Source organism: Panthera pardus, unplaced genomic scaffold, assembly GCF_024362965.1.
Source record: "Panthera pardus isolate Hobbes unplaced genomic scaffold, ASM2436296v1 HiC_scaffold_1, whole genome shotgun sequence".
In the NCBI taxonomy this organism is placed as follows: Eukaryota; Metazoa; Chordata; class Mammalia; order Carnivora; family Felidae; genus Panthera; species Panthera pardus.
Genome location: NW_026526654.1, coordinates 63,651,095 through 63,670,880, shown reverse-complemented (window position 1 = coordinate 63,670,880; position 19,786 = coordinate 63,651,095). Strand labels below are relative to the sequence as shown.

General features: G+C 36.7%; 1 protein-coding gene across 1 annotated transcript in view; it reads right to left on the bottom strand.

Moving 5' to 3' along the window:
* The window catches only part of DNAJC15 (DnaJ heat shock protein family (Hsp40) member C15), a 68,582-nt gene that overhangs the window by 13,532 nt on the left and 35,264 nt on the right, over positions 1-19,786 (bottom strand). The window contains exons 4-5 of the mRNA XM_019447462.2: positions 12,991-13,067; positions 3,272-3,342 (exon numbers count right to left, since the gene is read on the bottom strand). Coding sequence (XP_019303007.1) covers positions 3,272-3,342; positions 12,991-13,067 — 148 coding nt within the window. The remainder of the gene's footprint in view (positions 1-3,271; positions 3,343-12,990; positions 13,068-19,786) is intronic.

Genomic DNA, 19,786 nt, shown 5'->3' with positions numbered 1-19,786 from the left:
AACTATCCTCTGAGTAGCACTGGATTAGAGAGTTTGTAAGAGATCGTTGAGGTTCTACAGTTTTTCAAATTTACCTAGTCTGTCTTCCTTTCTATATTCATTCATGAGGCATAATATCAAACTACTTATTTCCAAACATCTAGCCTCTCCAGCAATTTCAAAAAAAACATAATCTAATCTGAATACATTAGATCAACTGAGATTTTATCTCCCTAAATTGAATAGCAAAATTTACTTTTTATCAAAGCACATCTGAATGCTTATTTAAAACTGGTTACAAAAAATGTATTTTCAGCCATTACCACACCTACTTTTCTGGTGTCACTTTCTTTGCATAATCTGATAATGAAATGTGTGACAAATTATAGTTGATCACACATCTGAAGTTCTAACTTTGTTTTACTAGCTGGCAGTAAAAGTGACTTGGGGATAAAGTGGGGGTACATTCATGAATTTCAGAAGCATGGAGTAGAGGATTTAAGTTTTTTCAACTACCTATGTAACAGTCAGTGCTGATCTGGCCAAAGCAATATGGTGAAGAATTAGAAAAAGAGGAGACAAAATTAAGAGTTGCCCATTCTCGTATTTCCCCCAATACTTCTGGCTTTCTCTGAGGACAGTGAGACATTTTTGTTTAAAATCTGTTATCTTCTTCTCATTCAGAACAAAACAAAACAAAAAAATAAAATAAAACAACCTTCCTTCTCAAGAGACAATTTCAGGATTTATGGACTATTATCTCCCAACTCCATCATCTATGAATATTCTCCCTTCAGTAATTCCAGTTATTCCTTAATTCACACTACTTGTACTAGAGCAGGAGTTCTTTTTTATGTTTATTTATTTGAAAGAGAGAGAGAATGTATGTGCATGTATGCAGAAGAGGGTCGGGGGTGCGGGGTGGTACAGAGGATACAAAGCAGGCTCTGTGCTGATAGCACAGAGCCCGATGTGGGGCTTAAACTCAGGAATTGTGAGATCATGACCTGAGCCAAAGTCAGATGCTTAACCAAGTAAGCCACCCAGGTGTCCCTAGAACAGGAGTTCTTAACTGTGAGCATATGGCTGGGTGTTGAGAGGTCTATGAACTCTCTGAAACTCCAAATGTTTTTTAAAATTGTGGGTGAATGAGCAATTATATGGACAAAATGTACACAGTTGCCAACATATTCTTAAAGGGTACAATAATCCAAAATGATTAAAAGTATCTTTCTTAAAAATGTGATCTGGGGGCACCTGGGTGGCTCAGTCGGTTAAGCGTCTAACTCTTGATTTCAGCTCAGGTCATGATCTCACGGTTTGTGAGTGTAAGCCCCACATCAGGCTCTGTGCTGACATCATGGAGCTTACTTGGGATTCTCTTTCTCTCCCTCTGTCTGCCTCTCCCCATTCTTTCTCTCAAAAATGAATAAACTTAAAAAAAAAAAAAAAAGTGATCCAAATAGAAATACAGAGTACAAGGGCACCTGGGTGGCTCAGTCGGTTAAACGTCCGACTTCAGCTCAGGTCATGATCTCACAGTTTGTGGGTTCGAGCCCTGTGTTGGGCTCTGTGCTGACAGTTCAGAGCCTGGAGCCTGCCTTGGATTCTGTGTCTCCCTCTCTCTCTGCTCCTCCCTCATTCATGCTCTGTCTCTATCCCTCAAAAATAAATAAAAGTTAAAAAAAGAAAGAAAGAAAAATACAGACTACAGGTTTTTCATTAATTGAATAGGTATATAAAGACATTACATTCTATAACCAAAAGGACTTTAGAAATAAATCCCTTCATCTTCCAGAACATAAAATTGACATTTGGATAGTTTAAGGAAGTGTTCAAGGCCATAATGCTGGCTGGAAGGCAGAAGCCAGAGAAAAACACCAGCCTCCTGCTTCCAGGTCCCTTCCCTAACATCCTGCCTCCTACACAGGGCCAGACAGGATTATCAGTAAGCAGGCTACAGGCAATCAACAATCCCACCTCTGATAAATATATGACCTCAACACAAATCAAGTAATTTTTTGAATACTACTGTATAAGATACACATTTTCTTTTTTCTTTCACTACAGGTAGCTAAAAATAGATGTTCTCTTAGATCCATTTTAGAACTGGTTTCCTTGCCAGTAGGCACCGTCAACAACTTGTCAATCGTCTGAAAGACCTGAGTGCCTGATCCCACTGCAATCAATCAGAGAAGGGCACACACTTGACCTGGAAGGGACAAAGATGTTTAGGAGAAAGAGGGCTTTAAGGAGGCACTTTAAACACATTTCTGCCTGAGTCGATTACCTCAGAAACCCCACAATACAAAGTAATAGTTGAGTAGATCTTTCAGTAACTGTTAAAGCTATTTGGAAATTTTAAGCAAAACCTCTTTTCAAAGTTTATTTTCTGTTTATTCATACTAAAGAATAGCAAATGCAAAAATCAATGATGATGTTTAGTGAAAAGAATTTTTATAGGAAATAATTAAGTAAGAAAACTCAAAACGAATGCCCTACTTTGGTGTGAGTTAGGATGTGTAGAAATCCAAAATTTGTTTTTAATTTTTTTCAAAATAATTAGAAAACTGAAATCCTGTAAATAAGACTCCAAAAAACCCTTCACTCCCCCCCGCCACCCTTGACTTCTGAAATACAGTGCAACTTTCTACCATCTGTTATTTTAGAGAAGAAACAGTAATGAACATATGGGCTTTCTCTCTCAAGCAGCTGTAGTGTAGTTAAAGTTATAATAATTGTCTTTCTGTAAGATAAATTTACATTAAAAACCTGGCCAGTTAAAAACAAATGGCTCAGCCTCAGAGCCTTCCAGAATAAAATTAAGAAATACAGAATTATCTATGACATATTACAGAGATTTAGAGGATATCCTCTAAATCTTATGTTTTTATGTTTAAGGTTAAACCAACATAACTCATGATGCCCAAATCAGTTTATACAGAGTCTACAATTCATGTTTTCTCTTTCCCAATCAAAATGCTAGGAGCCTCAAACAGTAGTTAGGTACACATATATAAAAATCAGTAACTAAATTCTTGAAAGCTTATGATATAAACCCACCACTTCTGTGGGTCAATGAACTCTAATCCAAAAGCATATTTATTTATAAGAAAAATCACAATACATGTGGCACATAATCTTCCATTTTGTATGTATGTATGTGTGTGTGTGTGTGTGTGTGTGTGTGTGTGTGTATACATATATCACTTATAATGAGTTTAAGTAAACTGAAAAGAAATTCAAAGCAGATTCACATCCACATATTTTGAAAATTAGGAATTTTGCCTACCTTTATCTGGGTGATTCAAAATCATAATTCTCCTATGAGCTGTTCTAATCTTGGCTTTGCCAGCAGATGGGCTGTAAAAAGAAATTAAAGTGCTTATAATAAATAGTGTCAAATGCAGATTATAAATTAACAGTTTATATGGGTTTTAAGGAATTAAAAACTAATGAGAATTTCACCATCTTGTGGATAAATATGAAATTACAGCTTGTCACTTAATTTTACTAACTATCAAAATAAACCGTTGATTCAATGTCACATGCATTTTTCTTCCTTTGTAATGCCAATCTCTATTCTTAATCACTTTAAAAAATAAAACACAATATATAGGGTAGGACAGTCACAGTCTATAGATTATACTCAGTTTGAAAACTTATGCTTCAAGTTATCTGAGGAGAAGGTATTTTATATAGTGTAAAAGACACATATTCAGACTCCAGAGCTCCTAGACTACCAGATTTTAATCCCATTCCTATTTAGGATAGGGGTAACCTTGGTGAAATTTTTTAACCTCCCTGTATTTCAGTTTTCTCATTGTAAAACAGGGCTCAGAAAGACATATTCCTCACAGAGCAACTGTAAGGACTGAATCAGTTAAAGCCAACAAAGTGCTAGATCAAGTGTTCCAAACTAGTTAGCTTTTATTATTATTACATTTCAACAAAGCATCTCAAAACTCTTCATAACTCATAATTTTTTTAATATAATTTATTATCAAATTGGTTTCCATACAACAGCCAGTGCTGATCCCAAGTGCCCTCTTCCATGCCCATCACCCACTTTCCCCTCTCTCCTACCCGCCATCAACCCTCAGTTTGTTCTCAGTCCTTAAGAGTCTCTAATGGTTTGCCCCCCTCTGTCTCTGTAACTTTTTTCCCCCCCTTCTCCTCCCCCATGGTCTTCTGTTAAATTTCATAGCTCATAATTTATTTAGCTTGGGAGAAACCTATGGGAAAAGCCTAGCTGTTAGAGCCTATGCTGTAAACAAAAATTAAAGGAGAAAGTTAAATAAACCTAAAATTATTTCAGTAAAAACTAATCTATCCAGTATTGGAAATGTTTCTCACTAGCACATTCTCCAGGCAAGGAAACAAAATTAACACTAACAACAACAAAATTCTGGTATTGCTTATTAATAGCTATATTATCTTATCTAAGCTACTTAGTATTTATGGGTCTCAAATGGGGATAATAGCAACTGACTTAAAGTATAGCATGGCATTGCAAAACTCAAAGTAATTTAATTCATATGAATGAACCACACTGCAATAGCTAAAAAGCAGGTACTTTTAGAGAGATATGCAGACATAGGTTTAACATCCAGATTCCACCACTCATTAGCTACAAAACTCTGTCTTGCTCACTTAAACTCTCCTAAGTAAAATGGACATAATAAACCACCTCCCAGGATTATTCTAAGGATAAATTAGATAATGCAAGTAAAAGGATTAGCATAACATCATATACAGTGTTCAAAGTGTTCAAAAATAAATAGTTTTTAGTAATTATTATGAAGACAAAGGATGCTTATGAAAGTACATTACATATTTCCTTTCAAAACTGGGGTATAAATAACCTAATTTGACATCTCTTGAAGGACTCAAAAGTATTATCATGAGTATAAATTAAGTGCAAAGAAATTCTTAAGGTCTGCAGAGATTTGCTTACCCTTGTTTTAAAGAGTTCTAGAATGCTTTCCATTTAAGTTTTTCTATTTACTTTTAGAACTGCCTCCTTTGCTATCAGCTGTCAAGCCTTGATTCTGCCATTGTTCCAGTCTCTAGCTATTCCTTGACCATTACTTACTACTTCTAATCTTCTGAGGTTAAATACCAGATCACCAAACATGTTAAAGCAATAAGCATATAAAACATTCTTCTATGAATAAAAAATGTCTTGAGTCAAAGACGAAATCAAAAGAGAAAAAATATTTTGAGACAAAAAAATGGAAATATAACGTAACAAACTTATAGGATGCAGCAAAAGCAGTTTTAAGAGGAAAGTTTATAGTAATAAATGCCTATATTAAGAAAAAGGAAAGAGCTCAAATAAATAACCTCCTTTATCCCCAAGGGAACTAGAAAAAAAGGAAAAACTAAGACCAAACTTAGCTGAAGGAAGGAAATAACAAGGATTAGAGTAAAAATAAATGAAATAGTGACTAAAAAGATGACAAAAGATCAATGAAACTAAGTTATTTTTTTAAAGATAATCAAAATAGACAAACCATTAGCTATACTCACCAAGAAAAAAGAAGACAGTACTCAAAATCAGAAATGAAAGAGAAGACATTAAAAGTGATACCACAGAAATACAAAGGATCATTAGAGACTATATTAACAATTATACATCCACAAAATGGAAATGTAGAAGAAACAGATAAATCCCAGAAACATACAACCTACCAAGATCGAATCAGGATGAAACAGAAAAGCTGAACAGACCAATTATTAATAATAAGATTAAATCATTAATCAAAAACCTCCCAACAAAGAAAAGCTCAGGACCTATGGCTTAAATGAAATCTACCAAACATTTAAAGAATACCAATTCCCCTCAAACTTTTCAAAAAAAAAGAAGAAACATTTCCAAATTCATTTTATGAGACCAGTATTATCCCGACACCACAAGCGGACAAGGACACTATAGAAAAGAAAATTATAGGTCAATATCCCTGATGAACATAGATGCAAAAGTCCTCAACAAAATATTAGTAAAAGGATCATACATCATGAACAAGTAGGATTATTCCAGGGACGAAAGGATGGTTCAACATCCACCTATCGATGTGAAACACCATAAATGTGAAACGAAATACAGGATAAAAATCATATGATCTCCCCAAAGACACAGAAAAACCATTTGACAAAATTCAACACCCACTCATGATAAAAACTCTCAACAAAATGGGTATAGAGGGAACATATTTCAACATGATAAAGGCCATATGACAAATGCATAGCAAATATCGCACTCAATGGTGAAAAGCTCAAAGTTCTTCCCCTAAGATCAGATACAACACAAGGTTGCCTGCTCTCACCACTTTTATCCAACATAGTACTAGAAGTTATAGAGCAATTAGGCAAGATAAAGAAATGAAAGGCATCCAAATTGGAAACCAAGAAGTAAAACTGCAGATTACAGGATATTATATAAAGAAAACCCTGAAACTTAGAACTGATCAACAAATTCAATAAAGTTGGAGGATATAAAATCAATATACAAAAATCTGTTACCTTTCTATATACTAATAACAAATAATCAGAAAGAGAAATTAAGAAAACAACCCCACTGGTGCCTGGATGACTCAATCAGTTAAGTATCTGACTCTTGATTTTGACTCGGGTCATGATCTCAGAGTCGTGAGATTAAGCCCCGTATCAGGCTCTGTGCTGGATGTGGAGCCTGCTTAAGATTTTCTCTCTTCCTCTCCCTTTGCCCCTACCCCTGCTCACATGTACACACATACTCTCTCTCTCTCTCTCCAAAAAAAGAAAAAAAGAAAATGATCCCTTTTACAATTGCATCAAGAATAAAATACCTAGTAATAAACTTAATCAATGAAGTTAAGACCTGTACAATGAAAACTATAAAATTCTGATGAAAGAAATTGAAAACACTAATAAACAGAAGATATTCCATGCTCATAAGTTGGAAGAAATTTGTTAATATGTCCATACTATTCAAAGCAATCTATAGATTCAATGAAAGACCTATGAAAATTCCAAAGGCATTTTTCACAAAAATAGAACAAACAATCTTAAAATTTGTATGGAACCACAAAAGACTCCAAACAGCCAAAGATCTTGGTAAATAACAAAGCTGGAGGCATCACCCTTCCTGCATTCAAAGTATATTACAAAGCTATAAAAATCAAAACAGTATAATATTAACTTAAAAAGAAACACACAGATCAATGAAACAGTTCTGAGAGACCTCAGAAATAAACCCATGTATATATGGTCAATTAGTTTATGACAAAGGAGCCAAAAATGTAAAACAAGTAAAAGATAGTCTTGTCAATATGGCGTTGGGAAATTTGGACAGCTGACATGCAAAGGAATAAAACTGGACCCTTATCTTATACCATACACAAAATCAACCCAAAATAGATTAAAGCCTTGAACTAAAGACCTGAAACCATAAAACTCCTAGAATAAAACACAGGGGGTAAACCCCTTGACATCGTTCTTGGCAGTAATTTTTAAAATCTGAAATCAAAAGCTAGGCAACAAAATTAAAACAATGGGACTCCATCAAAGTTTAAGAAGTTTCTACACAGAAAGGAAAACCATCAACAAAGTGAAAAAACAACCTATGGAATAAGACAAAATATTTGCAAATCATATATCTGATAAGAGGTTATATACAAAATATATAAAGAACTCATACAATTCAATAGCAAAGATAGACGGACAGACAGATGATAGATAGATCTCATTTTAAAATGAGTGGAGGATGGGGCACCTGGGTGGCTCAGTCGGTTAAGCGTCCGACTTCAGCTCAGGTCACGATCTCACGGTCCGTGAGTTCAAGCCCCGCATCGGGCTCTGGGCTGATGGCTCAGAGCCTGGAGCCTGCTTCCGATTCTGTGTCTCCCTCTCTCTCTGTCCCTCCCCCGTTCATGTTCTGTCTCTGTCTCAAAAATAAATAAACGTTAAAAAAAAAAAAAAAAAAATGAGTGGAGGATCTCACTAGACATTTTTCCAAAAACATAAAATGGCAAACAGGTACATGCGAAGGTGATCAGCATCACTGGTCATCAGGGAAAATGCAAATCAAAACAACAATGAAATATCACATCACACCTTCTAGAATGACTACCATCAAAAAGACAAGAGACAAACAAGTGTTAGAAAGACGTGAAGGGAACCCCTGTACACTGTTGGTGGAAATGTAGACTGGTACAGCTACTATGGAACAGTATGGAGGTTCTGAAAAAATTAAAAATAAAACTACCATATGATCCAGCAATTCTACTTCTAGGTATATATCTGAAGGAAATAAAATCACTCTCAGGACGCCTGGGTGGTTCAGTCGGTTCACTGTCCAACTCTTGGTTTCGGCTCGGGTCACGATGTCTTGGTTTTGTGAGTTTGAGCCCCTCATTGGGCTCTGTGCTGACAGTGTGGAGCCTGCTCGGAATTCTCTCTCCCTCTCTCTGCCCCTCCTTCACTCATGCTGTCTCTGTCTCTCTCAAAAATAAATGAATAAACTTAAAAAAAAGTATCAGTCTCTCAAAGAGATATCAGCACCCCCATGTTCACTGTAGCAAGACATGGAAACAACCTGTGTCCATCAGCAGATGAATGAGTGAAAAATGTCACACACACACACACACACACACACACACACACACACACACATATACAACAGAATATTTTTCAGTCATTAAAAAGAAGAAAATCTTGCTACTTGGTGACAACATGAATTGACCCTGACAGCATTATGCTAAGTAAAAAATCAGTCAAAGACAGACAAATACTGTATGATCTCATTTATATGTGGAATCTAAAAAAGCCAAACTCCCAAAAACAGAACAGACTGGTGGTTGCCAGAGGCAAGAGGAGAAGGGTGGGGGAAATGAGTGTCAAAAGGTACAACTTACAGTTATAAGATAAGTGAGTCCTGGGGATGGAATATACAGCATGGTGACTACAGTCAACAATGCTGTAGTTTATATTTGAATGGTGATAGAACAGTAGATCTTAAAAGTTCTCATCACAAGAAAAAATACATCTGTAACTATGTGAGGTGAAGGATGTTAACTAAAGTTGTTATGGTAACCATTTTGCAATCTGTACATATTATACATGTCAAATCATTATGTTATACGTCTTAAACTAACATACAATGTTATATGTCAATTATATCTCAATGAAACGAGGGAAATTTTTTAAATTAAAAAAACCTTTTTAATAATAAAAAAGTCTTTTAGTATAAGGACTTTAGGGTATTCCTCTTGGCTTATGAAAGTCCTTTGGGGGACCATTTCAAACTTAACTTTTTGGTTTGTAGATACTTCCCAGATAATCAAGACAGTGTCTGATTCTAAAGACTACTAAGTTTTGAAAAATAAGTCACTAAAATTACATCATGGCTGTGAATACTTTATTAATTGCCTATTAAGAAATGAAACACACATTATTTTTTTAATTCCAGTATGGTTAGTTTCCTGCCGCAAACTTACATTTCTCATTCTCTTTTGTGGTGCTCTACAACCCTTCTTTCCTTTATTAGTTATACTTTCTAGTTGCTCTGCAAGTATTTAACATGTCTTCTTAAGGTAGATACTAAAGAGAAGAAGCTATGATTTGTATCTTAAAATCGCATCCAGTATTGAATATGCAATATGTGCTTAATGCATTTTATATAGTCCTCCAAAACAAAATGGCTCTAAAAGGTAAACTCCTTCAAATAATGGCTCTATATTAGTAAACACTGACACTATAAAGGATTACTGTATTGCAGAAAATCTTAAAATGGAAAAAGAGGCGCTTTAAAAAACATTTCATAAAACAAATCAAATGTGAACCACTAGATAATGAAGATGTAAGTTGGGTAAAATCCAAATGTACATTCTATGTTCTTTGGGGGGAGTATAAATGGTAAGTTGCATCTTATTCTGGATATTAAACTTTAATTTAGCATGTAGGATAAAATCTGAAAATTATCCTTGATAATTATATCTCATAGATTATCGTTCATAATCACTTACATTGCCTTTAACACTTGGTTTTGTACATAAAAGTCCATAAAGCATTATGTACAATGTAGTCTGCCAACCACTGAACTGCACTGAAGGAAGTAAGAAACGCAAGGAAAGTTTCTATGTACAAGTACGGCCATTCAAAACATTATGCCTTTAAGATAATAATGATCAGAGTCCTAGTGGTGAGCTCTGGTGATAAGGGAAATATTCTTGTGTGCCTGCAGAATTTATTCCCTTTTCCTGACTGCTATATTAAGGCTCTAGGAATTTAATACACTTTAGTACCTTTATTTGTTAGTCTAAAGATTAAACGGGATGGGAGAATCCTAGCTCTTAAACACTACAAAAATTAAATAAAGCTCGGATATATCTCCAGTACGGACAATTTCACCGTGAAATTGAAATATAACTTTAAATATCACGTTGCCTACATCAAGGAATACAAACTGTTCCCAGGAATGCATGTGACTGGGACTTGGGAAGTGGGGTTCATGGGACTGAGTGGTGTTCTCTAATCTCGTGGCAAATGGAGCAGTTTTGGTTTCATCACTTTTACTATTGGTCTTTTGAATAACATTTAGCTTAACATAATTCCACAGAAGTGTTCAGAAAGTATGAAAATCTCAAATGTTCATCATTTCAGAAAGTAACAAGTATGAACAATAGTTTTCCTGGGCCGCTTGGTAAAATATTTTAGGCTTCGAGAAATCAATAAAAATGCATAGACTCATCTAATAGCATATAGAGTATTTTTTTTAATAGGTCATCAACAGTCAGCTCCACTGTGCCTTTACCTACTTGTTACATAGTCTAAGTAGTTTAGATTCAATGATCACAGAGAAGGGAGCCACAGCAACGTATTCACATCTTGAAGAGTCTTCTCAAAAACAACACTACCTGACTGAAAGAAAAGGCTAGAGGAAAGCAAATAAGGGTTACCTTTCTGTTTAATATGTAAAGGGCAAATATTTAGCTTCTGCATTTGTGATACAAACGGGAAGAAAGAGGAGCCAACATTTATTTAGCATCTGTTATTTGGTAGGCACTATTATAAAAAGGTATCGTCATATCATTTTATATTATTTCAACAAGCCTAAATATTACTAACTCCATTCAAAAATGAAGAAACTGAAGGGCAGAAAAGCTAAAAATAACTTGACTTGGATCCTATAATGCAGTGCTTCAGTGACAGAAGCAGGATAAGAATCTGTTTGGCTCAGCTGGTATTTGTTGTTATTTGTTAATACATAAGACATTTATTTGTTATTCTAAAGATTAAACAGGATGGGAGAATCCTAGTTCTTAAACACAGTACAAAAATTAAATAAAGCTCGGACGGATCTCCAGTACAGACAATTTCACCATGAAATTGAAATATAACTTTAAATATCATGTTGCCTACATCAAGGAATACAAACTGTTCCCTGGAATGCACGTGACTGGGACTTGGGAAGTGGGGTTCACGGGACCGAGTGGCGTTCTCTAATCTTGTGGCACTAAGTGCTGTGTTTACGTGCAGAATTATCTATGTATCGGTCTTCACAACAACCCTACCAGACAGAAACTATTACTATCTCTATTTTACAAATGAGGACACATTCACCTGTTAAGAGCATATACTTTTCAGTTTACATTGTGAGAGAGAGCACATGTGCATGCAAGTGAGCAGGGGAGGAGCAGAGAGAGAGAGGGAGTGAGAGAATCCCAAGCAGGCTCCACACTGTCAGCGCAGAGCCAGATCTGGGACTCACTCTCATAAACTGTCAGATCATGGCCTGAGCTGAAATCAGGAGTCTGACACTTAACCAAATGAGCCACCCAGACTCCCTGAGAGTATATACGCTTAACCAGCAAATCATCTTTGTGAAATTTTCTACAGTTTCTAGGTTAACAAGATAAACCTTTAAAAACAGAAATCTTAAGTCAACTCCTAATTATCTGTTGTAACAACAGGAATGCTTTGGATGATATCGACTGACAGTCTCAAAAACCTTTGTGTTTGGTTTTATAGTAAGTTCCATATTCACATTTCAAGACTATGAATGGGATGCTATGGGGGTCCAATAATAGTTCCAGAAAAATAACAAGGCCATCCTGAATAATATTAAAGCAAAGAATGGTCGAAATAGAGCCAACTTCCTAATTTGGTTCCCTCCCCTACCTAAAACCTATTCTCAGTAAGAAACTTCATCTCTTATATTTAAATAAAGCACCAAGCTCAACCGAACCATTTCCTTTGCTCCCTACCCCTTATCTTTTCTTGCTAAGTCAAAAGAAATAATCACATGTTTTGGCCTTAAAAATGTGCAAATCTACAAGAGATCCAAAAAACTGTATCAATACAGGACTTTATGACCTATTCTGCTTAATGATGTTGATTAAATCATCAGAAGATCTGCTGCAGATGACATACTGTAACCAACCCCCACAAAAATTTGAGTGGGCTCTAAGGGAACATAAGGTAAACAAATGAATATAGCGACTAGCAACTAAATGGCAGGGGGCATATTCTTAACTTTAAGTGTTAAATGTTATCACAGAGCAATCACACAACATCATTAGCTTTCTCCTATGTGGTCCAAAGTCACACAATAGATACTAGGGTGAAACAATTATAATAAAATATGCTAGATGTCAAATTGTGAAAATAGAAAAGAACTGTGAAATAGATCCTATATTATAACAGAAAATATGATAGATAATAAATCATAAAACTGAGTTCAGAAAGAATGGGGTATCACAGTAAGGGAGATTTTGACAATTGCTTTGAAATTTTAGTACTGTATTCCAACATAAGAGCTCAGAGCCCCTTGTTAAGGAATAAGGACACATCACATCTTTGCCTGATATTTTTAGGGATTTGGGCTTTTAAAATGTAAAAATTTTGTATTTTTTCCTCTGCTTCCTATTCATAATTTAAAATATAAGGAAAACTTTACTGTAACATTTTCTCCCTTTTTCAAGACAAGCTTGGCCACAGAATAAAATAAGACTTATGTAGCTCACCTACCTTATACCCAAAATAAGACTAGCTTCTCGCCTACTCATTTTCTGTTCAAATCCTCCTTTATAGTAGGATGAAAGGCTCTGTACAGGAAAGAAAGAGCATGAAATAATTAGTTGCATGTATGAGGTGGCAGGACCTCAAACCTATCATAGCGGCAATAAGAGTAATGCATTTTACTACAAGGCAACCTGAAACTGTAGGGGGGGAGGGCACTAAACAAGGATCCTTTACAAGAAACTATGACCAAGACGAACTTAAAAAACATTAACAATTTTTTCACATTCAAATACATTGATTTTTCTACACTAAGATTATAACAGAATCAAAGAAATCAACAGAAGCAAAGGCTTGAAGTCTTCCTAAGCTCTGCAATAATTTTCTCATTGGGTAACCTTGACAAGTCATTTAATATTGATATGACACACATCTTTTTTACCCACTGGACTGGTTGATAGAGAAGGAAGAGGAAGAGGAGGAACTGACAAAGTGGGGAGGACGTCAGAATAGCAGACAGCAAGGCCAAGAGAGAGCACAAAACTGGACTGAAAGGTCACTGAAAGGTGGCTGGAAATGCATGAGCAAGGAAGACCGTAGTATCAGAGAGGCAACTAGGGGCCAGATTGTGGGGGGCCCTGTAAGTGGCAGCAATCTTTAGGATTCTATTCTCAATGGTAGGAGAAACCAGGGCACTGGAGTCATGTCATTTGGCTTTCGTTTGAAAGGATTACTCTAAATACCACGTGAAGAATAGGAAGAAAGGTGCAGGAGGGAATCAGGAGACCAGTTAAGACGAGATAACAATAACCTAGGCAAGAGATGATGGTGGTATGGGCCAACGTGGTAATAGAGGAGGTAGTTTGAAACTGGTCACATTCTAGATGTATTCTGAAAGGAAAACTAATAATTTGCTTGGCAGATTACATAAGGGATATGAAAAAGGGATTAAAGATGATGCAGTAAACACTGCTATACACGTGCAGCTCCCCCTTCAGACGTGAAGGACTTACTTCGTGGACGTTGGGGCTGTTGCTGGCAGACAGCACTCAGCTGTCAGACTCGTTAGAGGAGTTGCCTTGGCTAAAGAAAGTCAAGCTCAGGCCCCCTTCCCAGGGCAGTTTTCTATTTAATGACTGGTTGATATGGGGGGATAAACATTGTAGTTCATTGAGTTCAGTCCTTAAACTTCCTATCTATATTCACTTATCGAGTGACATCATTCAGTCTTGTGGCTCCTTGCCCCAACCTGGGACAACCACAATGAGCTACCCGTGCTCCAGAGCTCACTATGGGGTTGGCTGAGGCCTACTGCAGCCTAAATTGTCCTTCTGTCCTTCCTTCTCTTCCCTTCTGGAGCTGTTGATCCTAAAAGCACTCCCTGATGAACTACCAGCTTGCTAATTTCTGTCTGTCTGCTTTGTCTCAGTTCCAAGGAACTTAAACTGCAAATGAGTTTAAGGTTTCTGGCCTAAATTGCCAAACTGCCACTAAATGACTTAGAGAGGGAGCAGTTGTTTATTGAGGGTAATAGGTATCAGGAGACTGGTTTTGGATATATTGAGTTTGAAATGTCTGTTAAATATCTAAATGGAAAAGTCTGACCTGGAGATAACATTTAGGAGTCACGAGTATATATAGACAGTATGTAAAGCCATGAGACTGAATGAGATCACCTAAGGAGTAAGAGTAGGTAAGAAGTCCAAACAGTGAGCCCTAGAGATTGCAGGTTTTAGGGGCACACAAAAGGAGAGGAATCCGTAAGCAGACTGAGTAGGACCAGCAGTAAGGCTGAAGGAAAAGCAGCCCAAAGTAAGGAAGGAAAAAAGTTTCAAACACTTCTGTAGGTCAAATCAGATGTGAGCTGAGAACTGACTGCTAGATTTATCAAAGAGGTCAAAGTCTTTGACAAGAGTCGCAGGGAGTAGGAGTGAGAGTCTGATGAGACTGGGTTTGAGAGAGAACAGGAGAGAAGGAATGGGAGACAGCTCTTTAGGAGCTCGTAACAAAGCAACAGGATGCACGAACTCAACTTCAGAAGGAAAAAAAAAATGCATCGATGACTGTACTGTATACATGTTTCTAAAACATGAAACTCTATTTTTGTAAGGAAAGATAAATAAGTGTATGTTTACATAAAACAAACTCTGAAAGTATATATACACTAAAATGTTACTTCTGGTTGGTGATGTTATGAATAATTTTTTTCTTCTTTATTTTTATTTCCTAAGTTTTCAACAATGAACACAGACTATTCGTATAATTTTTTTAAAAAGGAGGACTAAATAAAAGACCAAGAAAACAAACTTAAAAATGAGTCCCAGGGAGCCAGAGCTGGTCATTTATATAAGCTGCTCTCTTTGAACAGCTTGATATAAATTTCCACCTGGGAATAATTCCCTGGCAATTAATTCATTTCACAAACACTTCAGCACCTATTACATGCCAGCAACATTTCAAAAGAGACAGGTCAAGTTCCATCCTTATCACATAGATGCTAATGTATCAATGCACCAGTGCCGTGAGGGATATGACGTACTATTTCAAGTTTCAAGTAATTTACAATCTAGAAAGAAAACTAAAAATACCCGTCTCTAAGTTGTAAGGGGAGCAAAAGAATCAAATTATGGAAGTACACATAGTAACCTGGACAAATTATACACACACATGCACATGGAGATTATATAAAGAACAAGGGGACTTCACAGAGGAATAACAGCTAGTTTTAAGTTTTCTCTCAACAGATCAAAATTTTTACTAGATACGTACCTTACTCCCTGACATTTCTGTAAGTATTTATTTACCTTAGGGAACTCCAAAATCTCAGCATAATAAACATGATAAACTGATGTTTCATGAAGTGTCACCCCACGAGTCAGAAACTCATTAGCCCTAACAGCAGGTATTGTATCAGAGCAATTGATTTACTTTCTGGTTTGCCCAGGTAGAAAAGGAGACACAGAAAAAACTACTTAAATTTTTTTTAAATTCTTTGTAATGTTTATTTATTTTTGAGAGAAACAGAGACACAGCAGAGTGAGTCAGGGAGGGGCAGAGGGAGACAGAATTCGGATTCCACAGAATCCGAAGCAGGCTCCAGGCTCTGAGCTGTCAGCACAGAGCCTGACACGGAGCTCGAACCCATGGACCGTGAGATCAGGACTTCTGCTGATGTTGGAGGCTTAACCGACTGAGCCACCCAGGTGCCCTAGAAAAAGCTACTTAAAATATAGCATCTAGATGAGACTCATACCCTAAAACACTGACCTTCTTATGAGTAAGTTAATCTCTGCATATCCAAAAGGAACAGTTTAACTATACAAAAACTCCATCAAATAGAGTAAATGGTTATATTTTTCTAACAGAATTTCCAAGAACAGAAACAGGATGCCACGACTTTTATGCTGCCATTTGAAATATACCCTGCACCTTACAAATTATTATTTTGTGTTATTCTATCTATAAAGCATACACATAAACAACATACCTCAAAATCATTTTCGTTCTGAAATTAGCATTAAATGCTATGGTGTCACATATTATCAAAGGAGATACGAAATGAACCAAGTTCAACAAAACTTCGTTAATTGGCTCAGCCAAGAGCTTGAAATACAAAAGCCCTCCACACAACCAAAGAAGAACTATATCATTCCATAATCTTAAGAAGAAATAAATTTACCATAAACTATAATCTCCTATTATTTACAATAATCTATTTCGTTTATAGAGCCACAGAGGTACGATTTTAATTTGCGTTGTTTCCATGAAATTCACTTAACCATAAAACAAAAGAAGTCCAATTTTTAAAAACTGTATTCAAATAAAGGGACATTTTCACAAATAGAAAAATAAAAGCCTCGGGGTGCCTGGGTGGCCAAGTCAGTTAGATGTCCAACTTGGGCTCAAGTCATGATCGCACAGTTCGCCCCGCATCAGGCTCTGTGCTGACAGCTCGGAGCCTGGAGCCTGCTTTGGATTCTGTGTCTCCCTCTCTCTCTGCCCCTCCCCTGCTCATGCTCTGTCTCTCTGTGTCTCAAAAATAAATAAAAACATTTTAAGAAATTAAAAAGAAAAAGAAAAGCCTCAGAAGAAGATGAGTGACTTGGGTTTCTTCCCCAGGAAAAAAAATTAGGGGTAAACACTGACTGAGTTTATAACAGACACTAACATATGAAAGGTCAAGCAAAAAAACTACTGGTTCAAAACAGAAGATTGAATAAAAAAAGGTCTTTTGCTTCCTAAAGTGCCTCTGAAATAAGAAGAGAGATATTTTTAAACAGAAAAGTCCATATGAGGCCTAGAAAACAAGAAATGAGACAAAGAGAAAACCAGAGAGCTGAAAACAGGTAAGATTACAATTAAAGACACAAAAACATCACTGCAGCTTCAAACACCAGAGGAAAGTGGAAAAGCCTTCCCAGGAAATAAAGAAAGCACTAACTTTAGAGTCAACAAATATAATAATGACATCAGGATAATTAATTAAACCAGACAGCAGAGATGACCATTTCTAACTCCATTAACAGAGCATAAGGGGCCTACCACCTGCCATTTTTGCCCTCTGGCTAAGAAAAACAACTACTAGCCTGAGATGTATCTCATTGTGGGTGGTAGGTCCCAACAGAAGCAAAGGAGAGTACTAGCAGATCACACTACAGAACCCAGGAGGCCAGTCAGGGGGACAGTTATGCCAAGGAATGAAGTATACACAGTGCTTAATCTTTCCTCAACCTCTCTCTGGAGGTCTCAAGCCTGCCTCTGGGTGCCTTGCTTTGGAAAACATGCCTGTTGACATAAACCATCTTTGTATTCACAGCCCACTATCAACACTCTTGTTCAATTAAAGTGAATGTACAGGGGCGACCTGGGTGGCTCAGTCCATTAAAGTGTACAACTTTGGCTCAGGTCATGATCTCATGGTCTGTGAGTCCGAGCCCCACGTCAGGCTCTGTGCTGACAGCTCAGAGCCTGGAGCCTGCTTCGGATTCTATGTCTCCCTCTCTCTCTGCCCCTCCCCTGCTTGTGCTCTGTCTCTCAAAAATAAATAAACATTAAAAAAATTTTTTTTAATAAAGTGAGTTTACCAAACTGTTATACTATTATAACACTTACATTATTCAACTCAGTCCTCACAAACATACACCAATAACCAAGGATTGTCAGACATTTGAACAAATCCAATACCACGGGGGGCAATAAAACAGAACAAAGATGAACAAGTAACAACTGGCTTTTGGAGGAAGGAGGTAAATCAGAAAGCAGAAGAGGACGTGACAATTTTCAAATTAGTATCTTATATCCATAAAAGAGTAAATTGCTATGAAAAGAGATATTAAATATTACTGAAGTAAAACATTTAGTGATGGATTAAATAACAGACTGGCCATTGCTAAAACCCAATCTGGTGATCTGGAAGATAAGCTATGGAAATACTGTGGAATGTAAAACAAAAAGATAAGAAGATGAAAAATAAGAAAGAAACTGTTCAGTGACATAAAGGATAGACTCAGAGGTCCAATGTGTCTCTAGTAAGAGTTCCAGGAACAGAAAAGAGAGAAAATGTAAAAGAAAAAATAATTAAAGAAAAAGTATAGGAGAATCTTCCAGAATAAAAGATAGGGAATTTTCACTTAAATTTCACTGAGAATACCTGTGAAATTTCAGAACATCAGTAATAAAGAAAAAAAAAACCCAAAACTTCCAGAGTTAAAAAACAAATAAAAATTACCAAAAAACTAAAAACCTAAAACACAAACAACAAAAGAAAACCGAAACAGGCTGCTTACAAAGGAGTAAGAATAAGAACACAAGAAATTCTGGCTAAGAGTCTCAGTTACCAGAAAATGTGGCTGAGAGTATACAGGAAAGCATGTATGTGGGCACTGAGGTTCAGTCTGAGCAGAGATTTTTTTTTTTAAGTAATCTACACTCAATATGGGGCTCAGACTCATGAGCCTAGAGTTGTAGGCTCCACTGACTGAGCCAGCCAGTTGGCCCCTGAGCAGAAACTTCTGTTCTTCCCTCATACTGGCTCACCAGATTTCCAAGGAGCCAGCAGCTGATGACTAACAATGAGAGAAAAGAAACAAACCGTTTAGTAGAGAAGAACTTAAAACATTTACCATCCACGCATTCCATATGAAAAAATTACTCCAGGTAGTATTCAAGAAAAATGGGGGGAAAAAAAGGTATGAAAATACAAAGATGAGATTTAAGGACAAAATGATGTTAAATAAAGTACAGAGAAAACAAACTTCAAGAAGAAATTTAAAAAGAACCCATAGAGGGGCGCCTGGGTGGCTCAGTCGGTTAAGCATCTGACTTTGGTTCAGGTGATGATCTAGCAGTTCCTGTGTTTGAGCCTCACGGGGGTGGGGGGGATGGGGGGGTGGGGCGGCTCTGTGCTGACAGCTCAGAGCCTGGAGCCTGCTTCAGATTCTGTCTCTCTCTTTCTCACTGCCCTTCCCCCGCTCACACTCTGTCTCTGTCTCAAAAATAAACATTAAAAAAAATTTTTTTTTATTTTTTTAAATTTACTTTTGAGACACAGAGAGACAGAGCATGAGCAGTGGAGGGGCAAAGAGAGAGGGAGACATAGAATCCTAAGCAGGTTCCAGGTTCTGAGCTGTCAGCACAGAGCCCGAGGCGGGGCTCTAACTCACGGAGTGTGAGATCATGACCTGAGCTGAAGTCGGATGCTTAACCAACTGAGCCACCCAGGCTCCTTTAAAAAAAATTTTTTTTTAAAAATATAGAAACTTGAACCTTGAATGCTTTCCAGGTTCTCTTGAGCGACAGAGATTTA